The 24,959-nt window shown below is 40.9% G+C and overlaps 1 protein-coding gene across 2 annotated transcripts in view; it reads right to left on the reverse strand.

The window, feature by feature from the left end:
* The window catches only part of LOC126455714 (iodotyrosine deiodinase 1), a 99,263-nt gene that overhangs the window by 27,203 nt on the left and 47,101 nt on the right, over positions 1-24,959 (reverse strand). For both annotated transcript variants that reach the window (XM_050091483.1, XM_050091484.1), the window contains exons 2-3: positions 23,394-23,645; positions 9,250-9,375 (exon numbers count right to left, since the gene is read on the reverse strand). In XM_050091483.1, coding sequence (XP_049947440.1) covers positions 9,250-9,375; positions 23,394-23,645 — 378 coding nt within the window. The remainder of the gene's footprint in view (positions 1-9,249; positions 9,376-23,393; positions 23,646-24,959) is intronic.

Raw genomic sequence — 24,959 nt, forward strand, 5'->3', positions numbered from 1 at the left:
TTTGTGGAGTGATTTAATTTCTTTCAATTATTACAGTAAGGCTGAAGAAGAGCATATATCCTGGTGATTTTTGCATGGGCATGAATTTCTGTTCTTTCTTAAAAAAATTTGTTGCACAAAGCAATGTTAATAAATTGTGTTGAACACCTTAATGTTTACATTTATATCTACAGTATGTGAAATAACAATGTGTACAAAGTTGTTGAGTTATAAGAGGAGATAAAAAGAAACACTTCTGTTATGTGACACAAATATCACAGGTGCACTGTTTCTCTGCTAGGCCAATGTTAGCAGGTGCTTTGACTGCTTCATATGTAACACATTGACATTGCTATTCAATTTGGAACACAGTTACATCTTATTGCTAAGAGGAACACATTGATGAACAATTAAATTATTATTGTTTATGTATGTTGTGCTTAATGAAAGTATCTACTGATGTTTACAGGTTTTTGGTGGCTGGTTACACTCTAAATGAGTTAGCTGTATATAACAATACAAATTCCTAGATGGAATAATACATAAAATAAAGACAACCAATTGCCTGTATCTGACTGATTTGTTTGCATAGAAACACCAACAGAAAACAGTATTTACATTAACTTTTGAGCTCTTGCTCCTTCTGTAGTAAAAGTATACACATTCATGCACTCAGCTGCACAGATACACAAATGCACACACCCACAGCCATGATGAGACTGATTGTTGATTATAAATAGCAGTTGCCTGGACAGATGCATGTGAGGAGGGTGTAGGGAAGGGTGCATGAGACAAGGAGGAAGTAACAGGATAGTGTGAGGCAGGTCTTTTGACAGATTCTTGGGGGGGGGGGGGGTTGAGATGGAAGGAAAGGAAATGAAGGTGAAGAAAAAGAGGGAGACAGGGAGGGAGAGGGAGAGGGAGAGGGAGAGGGAGATTGAGAGGGTGAGGAAGGGGGGGAGGAGAGAGAGAGAGAGAGAGAGAGAGAGAGAGAGAGAGAGAGAGAGAGAGAGAATACCCACTTGGGGAGGGGTGGGAGAAGAGTGGTGGAAGAAGGCAGTACACAATCGGGGAGGGGAAAGAGTGGTATGAACAGAAGAGAGAATGGGAAAATAGGTTAGGATTGGTTTAGGCTAGGGGGATTGTGAGAGTGTAGGATATGTGACAGGAGGTATCCAAATGGCTTGCATAGTGAAGCAGCTGTTGAAATCATTTGCATTGTGGTGCACAGTATGATCAGCAACTGGATGGTTTGGCATAGTTTGGTGTTGGCCATTTATGCAAGCAGACAGTTAGTTAGTTGTCATGCCCACAGAGAATGCTGCACAGTAATTGCACCATAGCTGATACATAATATGGTTGTTCTGACAGGTGACTCTGCCTTTTATAGGGTAGGAAATACCTGTGACTGCACTCTGGTAGGAGATTGTCGGTGGATGTATGAGACAGATCTGGTACCTGAGTTGACCACAGGACTTGAATAGGATTGGACAAGGATGTTCTATAGATTGAGTCAGCAGCAGAATACAACTTTAGGTTATGTTTGTAGGATTTGGGGTAGGATATCCCTCATATCAGGGGATGACAAGAAGTAGCCAAGTGAATGGTGTGGTTGAACATTTCAAGGCCATGGTGATACTAGGTGATCAGAGGAGTGCTGGTCCGTAGCTTTTTGCAGTCCCAAATCCCCCATCTCATCTTTACTGGCTTCTAGTTTTTCTCTAATGTGGTCTGGAATATAATTTGGCTTGTGTAACCCCAGTACATATTCCTTCCTCCAGTCAGCCTTAGTAGAGGCTTGTCAGCTGAGCACTTAAGCAGATGCTTCTGTTTTCTCCAAAGATGTCTAATTTTTCTGTATGTGGCTTCTGTCTTTCCACTAATCATGCTCTTATCCATTTTGTACTTTCCGCCATTGCATTTTTAAGTATCTGTGTTCCCTTTTGCCTGCTTCATTTGCTGTATTTTTAGTTTTTCTCATTTTTCAATTAAATTCAAAATATTTTGCTATCTTGTGTTATCTGAGGACTTATAAGGGGCCTTATGTTTTTGCCTACTTGATGCTTTGCTGCCTTCACTGTTTCATCTTTGAAAGCTATCCATTCATCTCCTGCTGTAGTCTTTCCCAAGTATCAAGCACTTGTTACTTGGTGCTCCTTTCAAAACTCCCCCTCTCTCATGTATTTATCTATTTATATTTTTTATGGTTTCTCATATTCTCTTTCCTTTCCTTCAGTTTTCCTCTCTCCTCTATTAGTATCTTCTCTCCTTCTCTCTGTCACTGTCAATCCTTTCAGCTACTGCTAACCTTTAAAGGTTTAAAACATTGTGTGTTGGTGGTAAGTCATCAGTAATTTTTCTCTCCACCTGTTACACTCACACGAAGTCATTTTTATGCTTAAACTTTGAATAATATGATTTCCTCTTTCTGCTGGATGAAAGCACTATCTGATCAGAAGTATCCAGACACCCCTGTGTAACACAGAATTGATCACTAGGTGTCACAAGGGGTGGACCCAACAGTGTAAAGTGAGGCAGAGAGTATTGTGTTGTTAAAAGAGAAACAGTAACTGTGGAGTGGGTTGGTCCAGAGAGCTCAGTGTCTTTGAACCTGGGCTAGTCATTGGGTGTCTCTTGAATAACAAATCCATCAGAAACGTTTAAACCCTTCAAAAATTGCCCAAGTCAACTGTTGGTGATTTGATAGTGAAGTGGAAACATGAAGGCACAACCACCATTAAATCATGACCAAGCAGACTTCACGTACAAAGAGACTGTCGACCATTGTGGAGTGTGATTGTAAAAAATCACATGAAATCAGCAAAAGGAATGACTTGTGAGTTCCAAAGTGCTGCCAACAGTCTAGCTAGCACAAGTACTGTACATAAGAAATTACACTGAAGAGCTGCAACAGGACATGGCATTGACTCGACTAATGTCTGAAGTATTGCTGGAGCGAACTGACAACATGAATCCTGCAGGGCTGTCCATAAATCTGTAAGAGTATAAGGGGGTGGAGATCTCTTCTGAAGGGCACGTTGCAAGGCATTCCTGATATCCTCAATAATGTTCATGTCTGGGGAGTTTGGTGGCCAGCAGAAGTGTTTAAACTCAAAAGAGTGTTCCTGGAGATACTCTGTAGCAATCCTGGACTTGTTGGGTGTTGCATTGTCCTGCTGGAATTGCCCAAGTCTGTTGGAACGCACAATAGACATGAATGGATGCAGGTGATCAGACAGAATGCTTACATAAATGTCACCTTCAGAGTCGTATCTAGATGTATCAGTGGTCCCATATCACTCCAACTGCACATGCTCACACCATTACAGAGTCTGCACCAGCTTTTACAGTCCCCTGCTGACATGCAGGGTCCACGGATTCATGAGGTTGTCTCCATACCCGTATACATCCATCTGCTTGATACAATTTGAAACGAGACTCGTCCTACCAGGTAACATGTTTCCAGTCATCAACAGCCCAATGTCGATGTTGACAGGCCCAGGCGAGGCTTAAAGCTTTGTGTTGTGCAGTGATCAAGGGTACAGGAGTGGGCCTTTGGACCCAAAAGCCCATATCGATGATGTTTCATTGAATGGTTCACATGCTGACACTTGTTGATGGTGCAGTATTGAAATCTGCAGAGATTTGCAGGAGGGTTGCACTTCTGTCACGTTGAATGATTCTCTTCAATCATCGTTGGTCATGTTCGTGCAGTATATTTTTTGTACCACAGTGATGTTGGAGATTTGATGTTTGACCAGATTCCTGATATTCACAGTACACTCATGAAATGGTTGTATGGGAAAATCCCCACTTCATCGCTACCTCGGAGATGCTGTGTTCCATCAGTCATGTGCCGACTATAATACCACGTTAAAACTCACTTAAATCTTGCCATTGTAGCAGCAGTAACAGATCTAACAACTGTGTCAGACACTTGTTGTCTCATATAGGCATTGCTGACCGCAGCACCATATTCTGCCTGTTTACATATCTCTGTATTTTAATACGCATGCCTATACCTGTTTCTTTGGCGCTCCAGTGTAAAAAGAATGGTCGAACAGCTCCTCATAAGCCACACATTTCTGTAGCTAGTGTTAACAAGGGAAGGCCTGTGCTGAAATTTTTTTACACAGGAAGAAGACAACGAAATGTACCGCCAAAATTTCAGCTGCTAAGAAGCACTGCAAGTATTTTGTAAAAAATGTTGAAGTTACCAATTTTTGCCGCAGCTTATTCAGGGGTTTGTACAGCCCTGCCTGCCTAGCGTGCAACTCGGCGAACCACTCACGCAGCGCCACGTAGTGGAATTATCCGGAGTTCACAGACATCAGTTTTAAGCACCTAAAGCATGGTTTACAATGGAGTGAATGGAAGCGAACGATGCCTATGAATGCTGTGTTATTAATTTTTAGTTTTGGAGCTAATATTCGGCATACAGAATACAACTCCTACCTTGTTCGAGCCACAATGTGAAACTCTGCTGTTCTTGATGGAGTATGCAGATTGGCACAGGGAAGGAAGACTGTAAGTGTCCCAATTTGTATGGAAGCGTGACACGTGTGGAAATCGTGCACTTTACAAGGAACTGCATCTCCATTTCTCCTTAGCACTGGTCCAAAATTTTCCTTGTACGTAGGCTGTCGTTTTTACCTGGCTTCTGATTACTATTGAGGTGAAATTTATAGACAGAACACTTAATTACTGATGTCGAGCTTCATCTGAAGAGTGGACACAGCTAGCATTTCCACTATGGTCATTTTTTGTTGAAAATAAAAAAAAAAAAAAACGGTCTAGTGGCAAAGCACACACTTTGTGATCCAGAGAGCACGGGATCAAATCCTGTTCAGACCACAAATTTTTTCACTATGATTTTTAACTGAGCTTTCACTTCTCACAGATATTGGAGTGGCCATGAAAGATATGTGGTTCGGATTCCACGTTAAACTGCAGGTCTCCATTTTCCAATTTCTGGGGAGGTTAGGGACACACAACTAGCTGCTGTAGTGTCCAGTTGAAAGACCTGCAAGGCACCTACTGGGTGCACCATACAGAATTCTCTTTTCCTCATGCTTGTTAGCTTGCTTGCTCCGGTGAAAACGTGGCTTAAACTAATCAAAAATTTTTTTGAATAACTTCATATCGACAGTTCAATTCTTGCACATGTAATTCTGATAAAAGTGGCTAATAGGGAAAGAGAAAATAAAATCATGGCAGTGTTTGATGTCACAGATGACTTCCATTAATGAGGACTTAGTTGAAATGAAATGTGTCTTGCAGTATTACATTTTATGACAATTCCTGTAAGCCATTTCTTATAATAATGTTTGAATGTTGTACATTTGACTATCAGTGTTGGCCGAGCGGTTCCAGGCGCTTCAGTCTGGAACCGCGCGACTGCTACGGTCGCAGGTTCAAATCCTGACTTGGGCAAGGATGTGTGTGATGTTCTTAGGTTAGTTAGGTTTAATTAGTTCTAAGTTCTAGGGGACTGATGACCTCAGATATTAATTCCCATAGTGCTCAGAGCCATTTGAACCATTTTTGAACTATCAGTGAAACGGTTCTTTGTTTATTCCCTGTAGCCGTCACAAAAATGCGAAGTGTCTATTGAATGACAAAAACAAACCTTTTTCTTGCACCAGGCACAACGGACAAAGGAAAAAGTCATGCAGTCAAGCACTGCACAGTAACCACTAGTTTTATTTAGACAGAACTGGGATGGAGTCAGAAACGGTCCCGAACGTTGTTCTGCTTATTGCACTGCATTCCAGGCATACTTGATCAAATTCGTAAAGTGTGGTGAAGAAAACTGGTAATGCACAAATGACTGGAGCTTAAGAACACTGTTCCACTGCTAAATGTGTCATGAGAGAGAGGTATTGGAAATTATGTTATCTGATAATTTCCTGAAATATGCTTTCCACTGTCGAAAAAAATCTTCATTGAGGCGTTGAATGGCTCTAATTGTACCAAGCGGAGTCCACGTTACATCTGTAGATTTTTAGTCGTCGTCCACAAAAGCAGAAGCGTCGTTATGTCCAGACCATGAATCCAACAAAAGCAATGAATTAGTTTCAGCAGCTGGTAGGAATACATTTCGAATGAAATGTTGAAAACAATTTTTTTTTCCATTTTTTCAGATTTTGATATGTTGATTACACGATTTTTGCAACTAAACAGTCCATTTTTTAGTTTTGGTCCTAATTTGTCTTGTGGTTCTTGAAGACAGATGTACAGCTGCAGAAACAGTAAACCACTCAAGTTTATCACTGGCATTATTGTATGTGAATGTATCATTGCATTAATTGATTGGGCAGCCGACTCCGTCTTTTTTTTCAGCCCGAAATTATGATGGTTTCTTTGAAAGGTTGCAGCCAATTTAGTTTCCAATTCTTCACCAATGTGAGATTGTTTTCCATCTCCTTTTAATAATGCTAATTAGAAAGGGATTAATGGAGTGAATCTATTACAGTCAAATTCAGATGAGATACCTTCCTTGGAGAATCTGCTTTTCCTCTTGAACAAGAACAAGAATTAACCAATCATGCATCGACATTGTCAGAATTATTCATTAGTATTTCCCTGGTCATAACACTGTTGATGACTGGAAACATGTTACCCAGTAGGGATCACCAATTTAGTATTGGAGGGCAGTGTGGAGGGTAAAAATAGTAGAGGGAGACCAACAGATGAATATACTAAGTAGATTAAAAAGGATGTAGGTTGCAGTAGGTACTGGGAGATGAAGAAGCTTGCAAAGGATAGAGAAGATTGGAGAGCTGCATCAAACCAGTCTCAGGACTGATGACAACAACAACAATAACAACAACAACATGGTGAATAGGCAAAATGATGCCACACTGTTAGCATAGAGGTAACAAAAACAACATCAAAAATACATTGGCCTACAGCCAACAGGTAACTGAGGCAGACACCCGTTTGCAATGAATTGTCTCATCTAATGCATAAAGCAAGAATAGTACTTTTTCATACAAGCAAGTAACTGTTGAGCTGCTTCTCTAATTGTGATGAGTGATACATCTTATCAGAATGTGTTTAGCAATACCTCTCCTGCCTCTTGCTGAGTAGAAGATATCTTTCAGTTTTAATCTGACTTAAGTGAATAAAAAAGGAATTGCAAATACACTCACCAAGAAACGTTTTGCATCACCTCGGTTCCAAGAGTTCCGGAATCTGTACAGAAGATTGTAATAGAGATCAACGTAAACATCATTTCTGCTCTTTTTATTGCTCTTGAAAACCACATGTTTCATGTTGTACCACCATACAGTGAGACCTTCAGAAGTGGTGGTCCAGATTGCTGTACACACCGGTACCTCTAATACCTAGTAGCATGTCCTCTTGTATTGACACATGCCTGTATTCATCATGACATATTATCCACAAGTTCATCAAGGCACTGTTGGTCCAGGTTGTTCCACTCCTCAACGATAGTTCGGAGTGGCATACGTCGGCCCCACAAAATGCCACCCCAAAACAGCAGAGAACCTTCCACATTGCTGCACTTGTTAGACAGTGTGTCTAAGGTCTTCAGCGTGATCGCGTTGCCTCCTAACACGTCTCCGACGATTGTCTGGTTGAATGCATATGTGACACTCATCGGTTAAGAGAGTATGATGCCAATCCTGAGCAGTCCATTTGGCATGTTGGTGGAGCCATCTGTACTGCACTGCATGGCATCGTGGTTGCAAAGATGGGCCTCACCATGGACATCAAGAGTGAAGTTGCACATCATGCAGGCTATTGCACACAGTTTGAGTTGTAACATGACATCTTGTGGTGGCACAAAAAGGATTATTCAACATGGTTGCATTGCTGTCAGGGTTCCTCCAAGCCATAGTCCATAGATAGTGGTCATCCACTGCAGTAGTAGCCCTTGGGTGGCCTGAGCGAGGCATGTTATCGACAGTTCCTGTCTCTCCCTATCTCCTCCACGTCTACACAACATCACTTTGGTTCACTTCAAGATGCCTGGACACTTCCCTTGTTGAGAGCCCTTCCTGGCACAAAATAACAATGCGGACGTGGTTGAACCATGGTATTGACCACCTAGGCATGGTTGAACTACGGACAATATGAGCTGTGTACCTCCTTCCTGGCAGAATGATCGGAACTGGTCGGCTGTCGGACCCTCTCTGTGTAATAGGCACTGCTTATGCATAGTTGTTTACATCTTTGGATGGGTTTAGCGACATCTCTGAACAGCGAAAGGGACTGTGTCTGTAATACAATATCCCCAGTCAATGTCTATCTTCAGGAGTTCTGGGAACTGGGGTGATGCAAAACTTTTTTTGATGTGTGTCGTAAAAGACACTAATAAGGACTGTCTTCACTAACAATGGAACTTACAATTATGTATTAGAGAATGGTACTGCAGACAAAGTGTTGCAGGAATTCCTGACTGCTAACAGAAGCCATAGAAGAAACTTGTCTATGAAACTGGTGAAGAGATTGGTATCACACCCAGAAAACTAAGTGAAGAGTGAGATAAATTGGGTGATTCTGAATATAAAATATCCATGACTGTTTTCCAAATAGAGAGAGTGGCATCAATAATTTACTGTATCAAAACAAGTTTTGGTCATAGCAGTGATCTGTAGTTACTTGTCACAAAATAAAGAAGGGAGATATGTGCACTTCACTTGTATGGACTGTTGGATGGATGCAAAAGAAAAAAATATTCATCACTGTATTCATGTGAATGATGCTGATGTGAAATATATCTCATCAAGCAGAATGCTTTTGTTCGTGAGCATCCTGCAACAATGCTTTAGTGTTGTTTAGATTTATCTGCAGTAAACTATACTGCTAGCTTAATTAACATTTATTTATACAAAATTGCTGAAACTTCCTGGCAGATGAAAACTGTGTGCTGGACTTAGAGTCAAACTCGGGACCTTTGCATCTTGCAGGAGAGCTTTTGTGAAGTTTGGAAGGTAAGAGATGAGGTACTGGTGGAAGCAAAGCTGTGAAGATAGGTCATGAGTCACGCTTGGTTAGCTCTGTTGGTAGAGCACTTGCCTGCAAAAGGCAAAGGTTCCAAGTTCGAATCTCGGTCCAACACACCGTTCCAATCTCCCAGGAAGTTTCAAATCAGCACACACTCCACTGCACAGTGGAAACTTCATTCTGCAAACAAAATTGCTGAGTTGCACAAATTTGTGCACATCCATAGCATTGAGCTAGTAAATATCTTGCTCAAATAATGTGGTATTCTGATAGCTTTTTAATTTGTTTTACACTTACCCATTCTTTTAGTGTAATTTATCTTTTCCTCTTCTTCCACAAGTTGTCTGATTTGCAGCTTGACTTCAGGATTTGATACTACAACATATGTCCAAGGCTCAGTGTGAGCACCACTAGGTGCTGTGCCTGCAAAAAATATGTTACTTAATTTAAGTAATATGGAGTAACATAAAAAATGTGTTTAGTAAGCCAGTAAAATGATTAGATAAAAGAAAACACACGTGCACATTCTAGATGTATTTGTTTTGAAACTAAATAATTCTCTTTTGTGTAAATATATTTACTACACTGTAGTCTTGAATATATTTAATCTGAAATGACAATACTAGGAAGGCCCTACTGAATGTGGCTTCCACATTTTATTAAGATTCTTAAGATCTCTTCTCATTTACATAGCATGAAGGCTATAGCTTAGGTTTTTTATGTGTAAATTTTTCTATGTTAATTGTGATCTTTCTTTTTACCTTCTATGTTGCATAAAATGTACAGAAAGCTTATAAGAACTCTGCATTAAACATCTGTTGATCTTAATGTGTGTCCAGAAAACCCACTGTGAACAAAATCACTGTGAAATTAACTGTGTTAATTAAATTGTCATGATAGATCTGCTGTTAAAAAACCTCTTGTAAACCAGATGAAACCAAAGAAAATGCTTCAGCCCTGCATGAAGCACATAAGTGGAATCATTGATCAATAGAGACCTGTCTACTTTTACAATATTCCCTACCACATAACACAAAGGGAAGTGAACATTACAAACTTTGAAACTTCCTGGCAGATTAAAACTGTGTGCTGGACCAAGACTCAAACTTGGGACCTTTGCCTTTCGCGGGCAAGTGCTCTACCATCTGAGCTACCCAAGCACGACTCATGCCCCGCCCTCACAGCTTTACTTCTGCCAGTATCTCGTCTCCTACCTTCCCGAGTTCAAGTCTCGGTCCGGCACACAGTTTTAATCTGCCAGGAAGTTTCATATCAGCGCACACTCCGCTGCAGAGTGAAAATCTCATTCTGATTACAAACTTTGGCCTTCAAATTTTGAAGCATTGGGAAGGGCTCATCTTGATTTGGGCAGTCATATCAGGGTGAGATGTGGAACACAAATAGATCAGATTTTAAAACATGTTCAATATGCCTTCCACAAATTATAGGCCTGCACCACTGATGTCAGTATTTTGTAGGACTATGGAACATGGTTTATGCTCATATGTTATACCATTTTTGGAAGACGAAAATCTCCTCTATAAAAATTAACATGAATTCCACAGAGATCTTGCAAAACTCAGCTCACTCCATTCATTCACAAGATCCAGAGTGCCATAGACATTGGCACTCAGGTTGTTACTGTGTTCCTTGGCTTAAGGAAGGTATTTGTATTGCCTTCCAAACATGGATCAACATGCTATTAAGCAGGTGAGGCCAATGGCCTTGTCATGTTGGTAACACCGATTCCCACCCGATCACTGAAGGTAAGCAACATTGGACCTGGCTACTACTTGGACGGGTGAATGTTTGAGGAAATCAATGTGCTGTTGGTTTTAAGGAAAAGCAAGTTGCCAAAGTGGCATCCAATTGAAAAACTTTTACCAGGCTGTGGTGCCACATGACATGCCTTTTTTTCAGGTGGTCATAACATTTTAGCTCAACAACAATCTAATGGATATTGCTGGAAGCTCCATGAGGCTGTTTTCAGATGATGCAGTTCTTTAATTCAAATAAATGTAACATTCTGTGCAAAAACAGATGAAAAAATCACCTACTCTACAATTATGCTATTAGTGAAAAATTATTAGAAAGAGTAACTGTTGTAAAATACATAGGAGTAACCATCTGGACTGACATAATGTGGAATGATCACATAGAACAAATTGTAGGAAAAGTAGATGCAAGGCTGAGATTAATAGGAAGAATCATAAGGAAATGTAATTTATCCACAGAATAAGTGGCTTACAAAATACTTCAACTAGTTTTTGAATGTTGCTCAACAGTCTGGGGTCCTTATTAGGTTGGATTATTGGTAGAAGAGACATAGGTGTTGTGGAAATGCTCAGCAAACATCAGTGGTAGGCACTACAAGAGAGACATTGTCCATCATAGAGAGGTTTACTACTGACTTTCCAAGAGAGTATATTATGAGGAGTAGGGCAAATTACTGATTCCTTCTGCAAACATCTTGTGAAATGGTCATGACCAGAAAATCTGACAACGTAGCACTAATACCAAGGTTTACTAGAATCATCCTCCCTTCTGCCATTTGCAAATGGAATAGGGAAGAGGTGATCAAATAGTGGTACCAGAAGTACCCTCCAACACACACCATATGGTGGCTTCTGAAGTGTAGAAGTACATGTAGATGTAGATAGTTGATATGACCAATGAAACCGGTTTTGGTGATAATGTTGATTCCATGTCACTGTGATGGTTCCCAGCAAGGGATTCTATCTTCCATGATGGTTGTGCCCCCAATCACATGATTGGAGATGTTCAACATTGGTTTGCTGAGTATGAGACTGAAATAACACTCTGATCTGGTCTTTATAGCAATATTGAGCCACTGAAATCTGTAATAGACAAACAGGAGCTCATTACCATCATCTAGCATAAATTGTGAATCTAGAACAAAAGAAGAAGGGAGGAAGATTAATACTTAATGTCCCATTGATGACAAGATCATCAGAGATAGGAACGAGCTCCAATTGAACAAGCAGTAGATGAGAAGTTTGCCATTGCTTTTCAAAGAAAGCATCCAAATATTCATCTGAGTTGGTTTAAGGAAACTGTGGAGAATCCAAGTGTGTATGGTCATAGGAGATGTGAGAGAGGTATCAGAGTGGTTATCACACTGGAATCACGCTCTGTAGGAGTAGGACTGAATTTCAATTCAACCATGCATTTAGCCAATTTCCAGAATGACTACTTCGAAAATCACACTGTGAACTTACTCTTCTATCCTTGTCTTTTTGAAACTTCTACTCTGTCTTTGACGACCTCATCATTGATGGGGTATTAAACCCATATCTCTCTCCCTTTTTCTCCTTGTGGACAGATATTTGAATCCTGCTGTTCTTTAACATCAGAACTGGGAGCACACAGTTATTCAGTCCATGACAAAGTAGTTTTGACTCAGAAGAAGTAAGAAGACAAAACAATGAACATTTTGTACAAATGGTGACCTAATTAAATAAACCTTTGCTCACTATCAGATTTGATCAACTAATCATCAGCAGCTACCACAAAATTATTTACATCAGGCTGTGTCATATTGCTGTTACTGTGACATACAAAATAAATCAAAAAACATCATGTGTCATTGAAACTGCCCTCAGCAGTAAAATGCATCAATATAGTCAACAGTAAAATTCATAAACATACTTAAATTATCTTAGTGCCTATTCAGGTTTCATCTTCCTGCAGAGAGCGCACTCTAGATATGTGTATGGAATCTTACAATGGACTAAAATTATTTAACTTAAGTAATCCATTTTACTGTTGACTGTATTAATACACTTGATGGCATTTTCAGAGATACATGATGAGTTTTTTTATTTTTTGTGCCACAATAAGAACAATACTATAAATAATTTTGTGTTACCTTATAGTGATTGCTTGATCAAAACTGGTAGTCAATAAAGGTTTAAATGCTGCTAAGAATTTTCACTAACTTAGATATCACTTCAGAATTATTAAATTACAGTTAGAGTACATGTATTTCCACAACGACACATGATAATCTGTCAGGTTGCAGTTGACATTGTTCATGACTTTTCACAAAATCAGGTCATAATTTTGTATAGCATCCACAAAACCTATCACTGACAAGGTGTTCACAAGAGTAGCACTTGGGTCCCTCATCCTTGGAATCTGAAGGTCAGACTGTTTGTTTACTACAGAACTCTCAAGTACTTCTAGGAATGATTGTCTGTAAATACACAAAACCACGGGTTCAGACAATTCTGGCATAGCACTGACAGCCACATTAACTACAGCTTTAGCAACTGCTGCAAGCGTTTTTGAAGCTAAAGGCAAATGGAGGATTTTTTTATTTCATTAATTGTGCATTTCAGCTGCTGGACTTACAAGTAAATAGTTGTTTAATGTACTGTTAAAGTTAGAAGTATATAATAAGCATCAGTAAGTAAAAGGATTTTTTTATTTCATTAATTGTGCATTTCAGCTGCTGGACTTACAAGTAAATAGTTGTTTAATGTACTGTTAAAGTTAGAAGTATATAATAAGCATCAGTAAGTAAAAGATAACACAGAAAAGTAACAAGCACTTCCCATGAAGTGACTGATAGCAGCACATGAGAAAAATGAGTTTTCTGGTTTTCTTGCTGTAAACAGTAAAAGCTCATTAAACTGCATAAAAATGCTTTATGTAAATGAAGCAAAGCTTCATCAACTCCAGGACTTTGTTTTATGGCAGAGGCTCAGTTTTTCCTTTAAAAAATTAAAAATGTTTGTTTTGCATTTGCACATTTCCTTCATTACTGTTCATTTTGAGGACACTAACTGACAAACGAAATTGATTAATTTTGTATCTTATAGTTTTGTATCACAGTTTGATGATGAAGTGTCTGTTTTTTGATATTGGTCATAGTTACTGTGATACCTAATTTCCAACTACATTGTAGTATAAAATTTGATGGGTTTGTAATGAGAAATATGGTGGCTGGCTACTTGACACTTGATTCATTTTAGATGATATGTTGCTGTGTACTAGATGTTGCTAACATATCAGAATTGTCCCTTAAGTTGGAAGGAAAGACACATTTCACTGGGTGAGCATGCCACGTGCAAATACTGTAGCCAGCAGCTTGGATGTGAACAGTTCATTGAAGCTGTTTCTCAAATTACTGATTACACATTATTGTTATTCTTATTACTGGAAGTAAATGGCAAAGAAGATGATGGCTTATACCAAAAGTTACATAATGGAAAAACTCATATTTAGGACAAAGCTTGACAAAAGTTTCTTTTCTATTCTTATCAATGGTCATTTACTAAATAAATATGACTAATATTACATAATAGATCTGAGCCTAATTCAAAACATTTGTATAAATTCATTTTTAATGCAGCCTACTGTCTTCACTTAAAGTGATACCTATGTGCTACTAATGGTTGAAAACAGGAATGAAATTCCAACACTGATGAAGCACTGAAACTCCTGCAGAGTGTCACATAACAGCTGTTTCTGTAGGAAGTGAAGCTCATTTATCGCCTCAAAGTCCCAGAAAAGAAAAGTTAAGAAGTAAAATAAAATTGCTGCATGAAAAAAAAAAACCAATATTTACAAAATAAAGTAACTTCATTGTCACCTGAAGCTAAAAGCAGTGGCATTCACAGTTTGCACGTATGAACAGTAATGACTTTAAAAGCATATGTGACAAGTTTTTAACTACAGATTTATCACAAATTGTTTCATTAGTGTTCCCTTTCATCAAAGTTTTCATTTAGTCAGTCAGATCAGTTCCATTTCTTACAGAAATCAGTTAATACCAGTCGATGTCATTTGATTTCTGTGTTCTATTAATAATATGAGTCACTGCGGGAAAAGTGCACACACCTTACCTAGGTTTATTTTTAATTTTCCTGGGGGGTGGGGGTGGGGGTGGGGGGGGGGGGGGGGAGTGTTGCAGGGAGCAGAGGAAGCAAGTCCCACCTTTCAAAGACCAAAACGTAGACAACCGTGGGGCAAATGGCAGTGCTGGGGTGAACAAATTGCACTTTACTCGCATTTTGCTGGTACTTCACATGTGCTTACTGCTTCAGAACACAGTGGTATGACAGTCACTCTGTAATGGCTTCAGTATACATGGTACTGTATTTCTAGATAGCCAATATTGGCGGCAGTCACAAAACAGTCATCCCCCCCCAAAGTGGACTGACTTACACCACCTTCAGCCGATCCAGGACTAGAGAGCCCTCATTCAAGACGTTGTGAATAAGCTTACGTCCACATCAAACAACTCACTCTTTAGAAATGCATGTAAGATGTAGGGTCTACACTATATTCCATATTATGACTCAGCAATGCACAGTATGGGGAATTAGATTACACCAACAGTCAGAATTGGGCTTCTCCTTGTAGTTAACTTGAGAACAGAATGACAAAAAAGGCAATAACACAAAAATAGCAACTGTTTTGCTACTTTCATTGTTGCACGGTACAGTAGAAAGCTCTGAGATTTGGAAGAGAGGCTCACTTGCACTATCTGATCAAAAGTATTCAGATACGCCAATGTAATGCAGAATTGAGCACTGTATGAGGTCTGTTAGAAAAGCAACCAACATTTTCTTTTGCAACCACCTGATGGATTTTAATCTGCCACACTTGCATGAGCAGACCTTCAACCTTCACGCCCATGCATGAATTACATCCTGTCTGTTGACAGCAGCAGTTACCGGCAAGCAGCAGTCGACTGCGGTAATGCGTAGTGATTGCGTCGGTTTTTCATTGCAAGGGAAATGACAGAACGACTGGAGCAGCGCTACTGGATCAAACTTTGCCAGAAACTGGGCGACAGTCAGGTGATAACCGTTTGGAAGATTCAGATGGCTTTCAGAGACGATGATGTGGGAATCACACAGATTAAGGAGGAGTACAACCAGTTTAAAGATGGCTGCACATAGGTGGAGAGTGAGCCACGCTCCAGTTGCTCATCAACCTGCCAACATGACCAGGTCATTGTCAAAGTGGAATCTATGGTGATGCGGGACCATCGTGAAAATGACGAAAGAGGTGGGTATCAGCAAATTTCGGCACTTTCGATTGTGACCGAATATGTGGCCATGAAGAGAGTGTTGGCGAAATTCATGCTGAAGATGCTGACTGCAGAGCAAAAGCAACTTCATGTTGAAGTTGCACAGGACATACTGGACTCCACAAACAGTGACCCCGAGTTTGTGAACACCATAATCACTGTTGAAAAAACCTGGGTGGACCGTTACAACCTGAAAACCAAATCCCAGTCATCTAATTCTTTCTCACGCAGACCAAAGAAGTCCCAATAAGTGCACAGCAACGTCAAAATGATGCTGACTGCTTTCTTTAACTCCAGTGCTGTAGTATACCATGAGTACATACCACAGGGCCAAACAATCACCATACAGTACTACAGGGATGTCCTCCATTGCCTACATAATGCCGTGTGATGGAAGAGACCAGATTTTCAGTCAACAGGAAATTGGTGCCTCCATCAGGACAATATTCCAGCACATTCCTCACACTTGATCCAGACTTTTTTGGCGAAAAACCAGATGCCTGTCCTTCAACAGCCTCCTTACTTTCCTGATGTGGCCCTCTGAGACTTCTGGCTGCTTCCCAAACTCAAGAGACCATTGAAAGGAACGCGATTTCAGACAAGAGAAGTCATTACAATAGCAATGGCAGTTGAGCTAAACTCCATTCCAAAAGAGGCTTTCTCGGAATTCTCCCCGAAATGGCGGCACCGCTGAGAAAAGTGTGTGAGTCCCAAGGGAGCTACTCTGAGGGCGATTAGGTGTCCAAAACTTCAGGTAAGCCACCTTTTTTCCCCAGCCGAAGATTGCATATTTTTCTAACAGGCCTCATACGTCACGATATGTGGATCCACCAGCATGTTCTTCATACAGCAGAGCACAGTGACTTCGAACGTGGACTGAGTAACAAATCCATCAGGGACATTGTCGACGGTTTGTGATGTAAAGTGGAAATATGAAGAAACAACCAGAGCTGAAGAAAAACAAGGTAGATCTCAACTACTGATGGACTGGAACCATCTAGTAGTGCAGAGAGCGGTTGTAAAATATCGAATTAAATCAGCAGAAGGAATCAGTTAGGAGTTCCAAGGGCTACCAGCATTGCATCTAGTATAATGACTGTGCATCTGATATGAAAAAGAGTGGTCGAGGAGCTTCTCATAAGTCGGACATTCCTGAAGCCAATGCTTAGCGACACTTCAAGTGGCACAAAGAGCAACGCCACTGGACGGTGGATGTCTGGAAACCAGTGATTCGCTGTGATGAATCACGATATACTCTGTGGTTATCTGATGGAAACGTTTTGGGTTGGCAGACTCCTGGAGAACGTTGCCTGCCCTCAAGTGTAATGTGAACAGTGAAGTATGGAGAAGAAGGTCTTAGGATATGGTTAAGATGTGATCCCCAACGCTAAATGAGGAAGGATATGAACACATTTTACAGCATTATGTAATGCATACAGTAGAGGACCTGTTTGGAGATGATGACTGCTTGTATCAGTGCGATAATGCACGCTGTCATGAAGCATGAGGCAATTGTTTATGGACAACAGCGATCCTGAAATGGAGTGGCCTATCTGGAGTCTCGACCTGAGTTAGAGCGTCAACTTTGCTCCAGACCCTAGAGTTCAACATCACTACATCCTCTAGTTGTAGCTCTTGAGAAAGAATGAGCTGCCATTCCTGCACAGACACTCAAACACCTAATTGAAAGTGTCCCCAGTAGAGCTCAAGCCTTCATAAAGACGAAGGGGTGACACACCCCATACTAATGTCCTCTAGTAGGTGTCCAGATATTCTGATCAGAAACTGCAGGAACAAAACCTGCGCTCCATAATCGAATGCCTGGTGTTACATTTTGCACCATCTAAAATTGTAAACTCAGTTATTTAAAACAATTTATATCCTTGTCCCTGCTTACCCCTAAGGTGTATTTTATTCCCATAGATGCCCATGGTCCTACATCATAACTGAAAATGAGCCACAGAGTCCTGAATTCATAGACAGCCATTTTCTACAGTGTGTCCCACATAAAACTGGTACGCCTCATGTCCGAGATTAACGTAACAATGAACTAACAAAAACGTTTACATAACAGTGATGTCAAAAAAAAAAAAAACTTGTAGTTACCTGTTTATAAGAGATGCTGGAAGTGGTGGCCATGGGCATCGAGGCACTGCGACACACTTTAATTCCGCAGGTGTGAAGTTGTTAATTTCTCTCGTAATTTTCCGTTTAAGATCTTCTATTGTCCGAAGACTGTCAGCATACCCTTTGCGTTTTAGTGCAGCCCATAAACAAAAATCACACGATGTTATGTCCAGGGACCTTGGGGCCAGAGGCCTCTATTGACAAGTCTGTCTTCACAGAACACGTTGGTGATGTGGGCCACTACTTTGGTTGGATGTGTGAGTGGGTTGTTCTGTCTTGCATACAGGTTCTCTGCATCTGTTAATTGTGCATAGAAAAAGTCAGAGACCTCTAGGTATCTGGCACTGCTTAAGGTGTAATCGAAAAATATGGGGCCAATAATCCGCATGGCGGACAATGCGCACCAAACACCTATCTGCTCTGAGTGGAGACATTTTCCATGTAGAGTATGTGGGTTGTCCTGCCACCAGTATCTGCAATTCTGAGAGTCTAAATAACCTGACAAATGAAAATGGGCCTCATCTGACATGAAGTAAAGTGCGGAGTAGTAGATGTTAACAGCCAGTTACAATAATGAACTACAATGAAGGCTTTCACTACCGGATGGTACTGTTGTTGATAATTCTTCCAGGTTATATGGCCGTGGTCCATGGAATTTTTCTATTCCTAACGTTTCGTCAAATACTGCGTTGGATATCTTCAGAGGTCTGCCGGCAGTTCTCAGCAGGACCAGCCATACCTCTGAAGATGTCCAACGTAGTATTGGACGAAACGTTAGGAATAGAAAAATTCCATGGACCACGGCCATATAACCCGGAAGAATTATCAACAGCAATAATAAACTCTTTTTTCCTGATCCTCAGATTTCAACACTCACACGATAGGCTTTAATTTCATATCTTTTAGTACAAGATGTACGAGATACACCAGACTGCTGCGGTAACCTCCTTACTGACTTGTGGGGACTTCTCGTAATGTCCATGCAAATTCTATCTGCAGTTTCAGGGGCCCTCACTATTGGTCGCCTCTTCCTCTGCACATTCTGAACGGATCCTACAGTTCTCCATTTCCTGTGCAGATCTCGAATAGTGAAGTTTCCAACCAGGATACTTCGCGTGAAACATTTCTTTACATTCCCTGATGGAGTCCGTCTTTATATAACACTCCACAATATCAGTTCGCTGTTCTAATGCAAACTGCACCATTCCTGTAACAACTCAACAACGGAAACACACAGACATACTCAACTTTCCGATAAAATGCAGTGAGACAGTGTTGCCACTTGACAAGCAATTCGACTAGAGATGATTAGCCTGTACATGACACACTGTTTGTGTGGGACTCCCTGTACTACATTACTGAGCAACCAGTCGTTGAGTTACCACTGTTCGTAATCTTTCAAAAATTACTAAACAGCTTCCTTCTTACATCCAATGAAACTTTTCCACCAAAGTGTGCCAACACTAAAGTGCCAAGTAAACTAACTTGGATAACAGAAGGGATAAAAATTTCTAGTGCTAGGAAACGGCAGCTGCACAAAGAGCTGAAATATAACAAAGATCTAGTTTCTATTGCATATGGATTTGGATAGCAGCTACTTTCTCGAAAATATTTGACAGCACTGGAAGGAGGGAGATAGGACGATAATTCCCCATATCTTCTCTTGACCCTTTCTTAAAAAGTGGTTTTATTTCCGCGTATTTTAATGATTATAAAAGTTTTTTCAGAAATGTTGTAAATGCAGCAAAACAAATGTTTAACAGCGAACTAATTTCAAATCATAAGAATAAATCAAAGGCAGCGTCGTCTGCTGTTAAATCAGAACTGGGCGATAAAGTCGGCAGCCACGAAATTTGTAAAATAAAGCATGAAAACACCACCATTGTAAATCCTGCTCAAATATCGGAACACTTCAATGAATTCTTTATCAATGTGACAAAATCAAAATTCAATGTTACAAATTACAAGAAAAGTGTATGTCCATATGGGCTTGATCGAAGAAATTTATCTCCCATGAAATTTAGAAATATTACAATGAAAGAAATATAAGACGTTATATTACCATTAAAAAATAAAAATTCGGTGGGTTGGGATGGGATGCCTGCGAAAGTAATTAAATCAATGTACAAAATAGTAAGTCCTCCATTAGCTGAATTAATCAACAAATCATTTGAAGAAGATTGTTTTCCAGAATCATTAAAATACGCGGAAATAAAACCATTTTTTAAGAAAGGGTCAAGAGAAGATATGGGGAATTATCGTCCTATCTCCCTCCTTCCAGTGCTGTCAAAAATTTTCGAGAAAGTAGCTGCTATCCAAATCCAAAACTTTATTGTATCACAGGGGATTATTTTGTGCAATCAGTTTGGCTTCCAGCAAGGGAAAAATACAACAGGTGCCATAAATAATTTCATAGAAAAAATTAGCACAGCTCTAGACAAAAACAGTAAAGTAGGCGGAATTTTCTGCGACCTGACAAAGGCTTTCGATTCTGTAAATCATTCCTTACTAATCCACAAACTACAAAAATATGGGATTAAGGGTGCAGTACTTCAGTGGCTTACTTCTTACTTATCTAATAGAAAACAAAGAACAATCATCTCTTCAAATGGTGTAAACTACCATTCAGATTGGAAAACAACAACACAGGGTGTCCCACAAGGTTCGATCCTCGGACCAATTCTCTTTCTATTGTATGTCAACGACTTACCATTAAACATATATTCACCATCCGTTCTGTTTGCTGATGACACGTCTGTCTTGATAGAAAGCGAAGAAACAGAAACGATTCCTGATAGAGTCACTGGTACATTACACAGGCTAGAGTAATAGTTCCAGTTAAATGGTCTGAAACTTTACATATCAAAAACAAACTTGATTTAATTCAGAACCAAACAGTCAAAAGACCAGGAAATTGGTATAAATCATAAAAGTGAAGAATTAACAGAAAAGCATTTGGCCAAATTTCTAGGTCTACACCTCGATAAGAATTTAAACTGGAACACACATATTGAGTACCTGTGCAGCAAACTGGGCAGCTTTGCATATGCCATGCATATGTTATCAAGTGCTACTAACATGTCCACTCGCAAAGTAGCATATCTAAGTTACTTTGAATCGGTGATAAGATATGGCATTATTTTCTGGGGGATCTCCAATATGTCTCGTGTACTGAAGCTCCAGAAGAAAAGTATCAGAAACATGTGCACTGCACAGCAAGGAGAACCATGTCGTCCATTATTACAGAAACTAAAAATTTTGACTGTCCCCTCCCTATACATATACGAGCTAATGATATTTTTACAGAACAAACCGGAATTGTTCATTAAAAACCAATTTGATCATCCATACAGTACAAGGAATAAAGATAATTTCATGCTTCCTGCCCATAGATTGAAATTATATGCTCAGGCAAAAAATTCTAAACGTGGAACTAAGGATACTAAGAAAGAAGTTACATGAGATTCTTATACACAAATGTTATTACTCATTAGAAGAGTTAATGGAAGATGAACTGATAATTTGGACAGAATCCAACCGCAAATTAGCATTATATTGTGAAAAAACAAATTGTCCATTATCAAGAAAAATACACTACTGGCCATTAAAACGCAGACCCGGAATTTAACCGACGGGAAGAAGATGCTGTGATACGCAAATTATTAGCTTTTCATAGCATTCACATTAGGTTGGCGCCGGTGGCGACACCTACAACGTACTGACATGAGGAATGTTTCCAACCGATGTCTCATACACAAACAGCAGTTGACTGGCGTTGCCTGGTGAAACGTTGTTGTGATGCCTCGTGTAAGGAGGAGAAATGCGTACCATTACGTTTCCGACTTTGATAAAGGTCGGATTGTAGCCTATAGCGATTGCGGTTTATCGTATCGCGACATTGCTACTCGCGTTGGTCGAGAACCAATTACCGTTAGCAGAATATGGAATCGGTGGGTTCAGGAGGGTAATACGGAACGCCGTGCTGGATCCCAACGGCCTCGTATCACTAGCAGTCGAGATGACAGGCATCCGCATGGCTGTAACGGATCGTGCAGCCACGTCTCGATTCCTGAGTCAACAGATGGGGACGTTTGCAAGACAACAACCATGTGCACGAACAGTTCGACGACGTTTGCAGCAGCATGGACTATCAGCTCGGAGACCACGGCTGCGGTTACCCTTGACGCTGCATCACAGACAGGAGCGCCTGCGATAGTGTACTCAACGACGAACCTGGGTGCACGAATGGCAGAACGTCATTTTTTCGGATGAATCCCGGTTCTGTTTACAGCATCATGATGGTCGCATCCGTGTTTGGCGACATCGTGGTGAACGCACATTGGAAGCGTGTATTCGTCATCGCCATACTGGCGTATCACCCGGCGTGATGGTATGGGGTGCCATTGGTTACACGTCTCGGTCACCTCTTGTTCGCACTGACGGCACTTTGAACAGTGGGCGTTACATTTCAGATGTGTTACGGCCCGTGGCTCTACCCTTCATTCGATCCCTGCGAAACCCTACATTTTAGCAGGATAATGCACGACCGCATGTTGCAGGTCCTGTTCGGGCCTTTCTGGATACAGAAAATGTTCGACTGCTGCCCTAGCCAACATATTCTCCAGATCTATCACCAATTGAAAAGGTCTGGTCAATGGTGGCCAAGCAACTGGCTCGTCACAATACGCCAGTCACTACTCTTGATGAACTGTAGTATCGTGTTGAAGCTGCATGGGCAGCTGTACCTGTGCACGCCATCCAAGCTCTGTTTGACTCAATGCCCAGGCGTATCAAGGCTGTTATTACGGCCAGAGGCGGTTGTTCTGGGTACTGATTTCTCAGGATCTGTGCACCCAAATTGGGTGAAAATGTAATCACGTGTCAGTTCTAGTATAATATGTTTGTCCAATGAATACCCGTTTATCATCTGCATTTCTTCTTGGTGTAGCAATTTTAATGGTCAGTTGTGTATTTACGTATACTGGAAAATAAGAAAATATAGATACTGCTACACAGACTAAATATAGTTTTAAAAATTAGTATTAGATTCTAGTATGTAATTTTTGACGTGTCTCCAGTACCATAATCACATGATTTGTAAGTGTATGTTATGAGAGTAATCATTCACAAGTCACAGAAACCTGGTCTTTTGAAGGACAGAAACCTGGACTTTTGAAGAAATGTAATCAGCTCTCGGTGGCTGTTAAATGTGACTCTTATGGAACAGTTTTACCGTAAGTGGTGGCCGTACCTGCCGCCCTAACGATGTTGCGAATGACGTCGGCGGGCACGGGGTCGTCGCTGAAGAAGCGCACGGTGCGCCGCCTGTTGAGCAGCTCGTAGAACTCGGCGGCACGCCGGCTCGTCTCCTCGACGGGCAGCCGGGTGAACTGGAGCGGCACGTGGCGCAGGTCCCAGGGCAGCGCGCTCGTCGGCCCGTCGCAGCCGTCGGCGCACATCTCGTCCTCGAGGCAGCCCTCTCCCTCCCTCTCGCGCGCCGCCTCTGCAACAAGTAGGGCCGAAGCCGCGCTTACCGACCGCCTTCGCTGGGATGCCTACTCGCTTATCCGCATCTATGATGGCCGAGTTTCTCACAAGGGAACCTCCCCATCGCACCCCCCTCGGATTTAGTTATAAGTTGGCACAGTGGATGGGCCTTGAAAAACTGAACACAGATTAATCGAGAAAACAGGAAGAAGTTGTGTGGAACCATGAAAAAAATAAGCAAAATATACTAACTGAGTAGTCCATGCGCAAGATAGGTAACATCAAGGATAATTTGAGCTGCGGATTGCCGTGGTACCGTGGTTAGCGTGCGCAGCTGCGGAACGAGAGGTCCCTGATTCAAGTCTGCCCTCGAGTGAAAAGTTTAATTTCTTATTTTCAGTTTATGTGAGAAACCCTTATGTTTTCATCACTTTTTTGGGAGTGATTACCACATCCACATGAAAATCTAAATCGGACAAGGTAGAAGAATCTTTTTACCCATTCGCCAAGTGTACAAGTTACGTGGGTCGACAACATATTCCTGTGTCATGTGACGCACATGCCGTCACCAGTCAGACGTGCTTTCCTGTGGAGGAATCGGTTGACCTATGACCTTGCGATCAAATGTTTTCGGTTCCCATTGGAGAGGCACGTCCTTTCGTCTACTAATCGCACGGTTTTGCTGTGCGGTCGCAAAACACAGACACTAAACTTATTACAGTGAACAGAGACGTCAATGAACGAACGGACAGGTCATAACTTTGCGAAAATAAAAAATAAAACTTTCCACTCGAGGGAAAACTTGAACCAAAGACCTCCCGTTCCGCAGCTGCACACGCTAACCACCGGACCACAGAGCTCCATGGCTCACGTTTTCCTTGATGTTGCCTATTTTGCGCATGGACTACTCAGTTTGTATACTTTGCTTATTTTTTTCATAGTTCCACACAACTTCTTCCTGTTTTCTCGATTGATCTGTGTTCAGTTTTTCAAGGCCAATCCACTGTGCCAACTTATAACTAAATCTGAGCGGGGTGCGATGGGGAGGTTCCCTTGTCAGTATCACTAGCTGTGTTGATACGAGGGTCACTCCAAAAGAAATGCACACTATTTTCGTAAAAATACAATTTTCATTCTGCATGTGCGAAAGCTTTACACTGTGTAGATACATCCTTCCCGCTTGTTTTCAAACTTAGTTCAACCTGTTCCCGTGAGTGGCGCCGTCACAGCATGCCTCCAAGATGGCTGCTACACTTGACGTTCGTCAGAAGCAACGTGCTGTCATAGAATTCCTGTGCTGTGAAAACTAGACAGTGGGAAACATTCACAA

The sequence above is a fragment of the Schistocerca serialis genome, chromosome 2 (assembly GCF_023864345.2).
Source record: "Schistocerca serialis cubense isolate TAMUIC-IGC-003099 chromosome 2, iqSchSeri2.2, whole genome shotgun sequence".
Taxonomy (NCBI): domain Eukaryota; kingdom Metazoa; phylum Arthropoda; class Insecta; order Orthoptera; family Acrididae; genus Schistocerca; species Schistocerca serialis.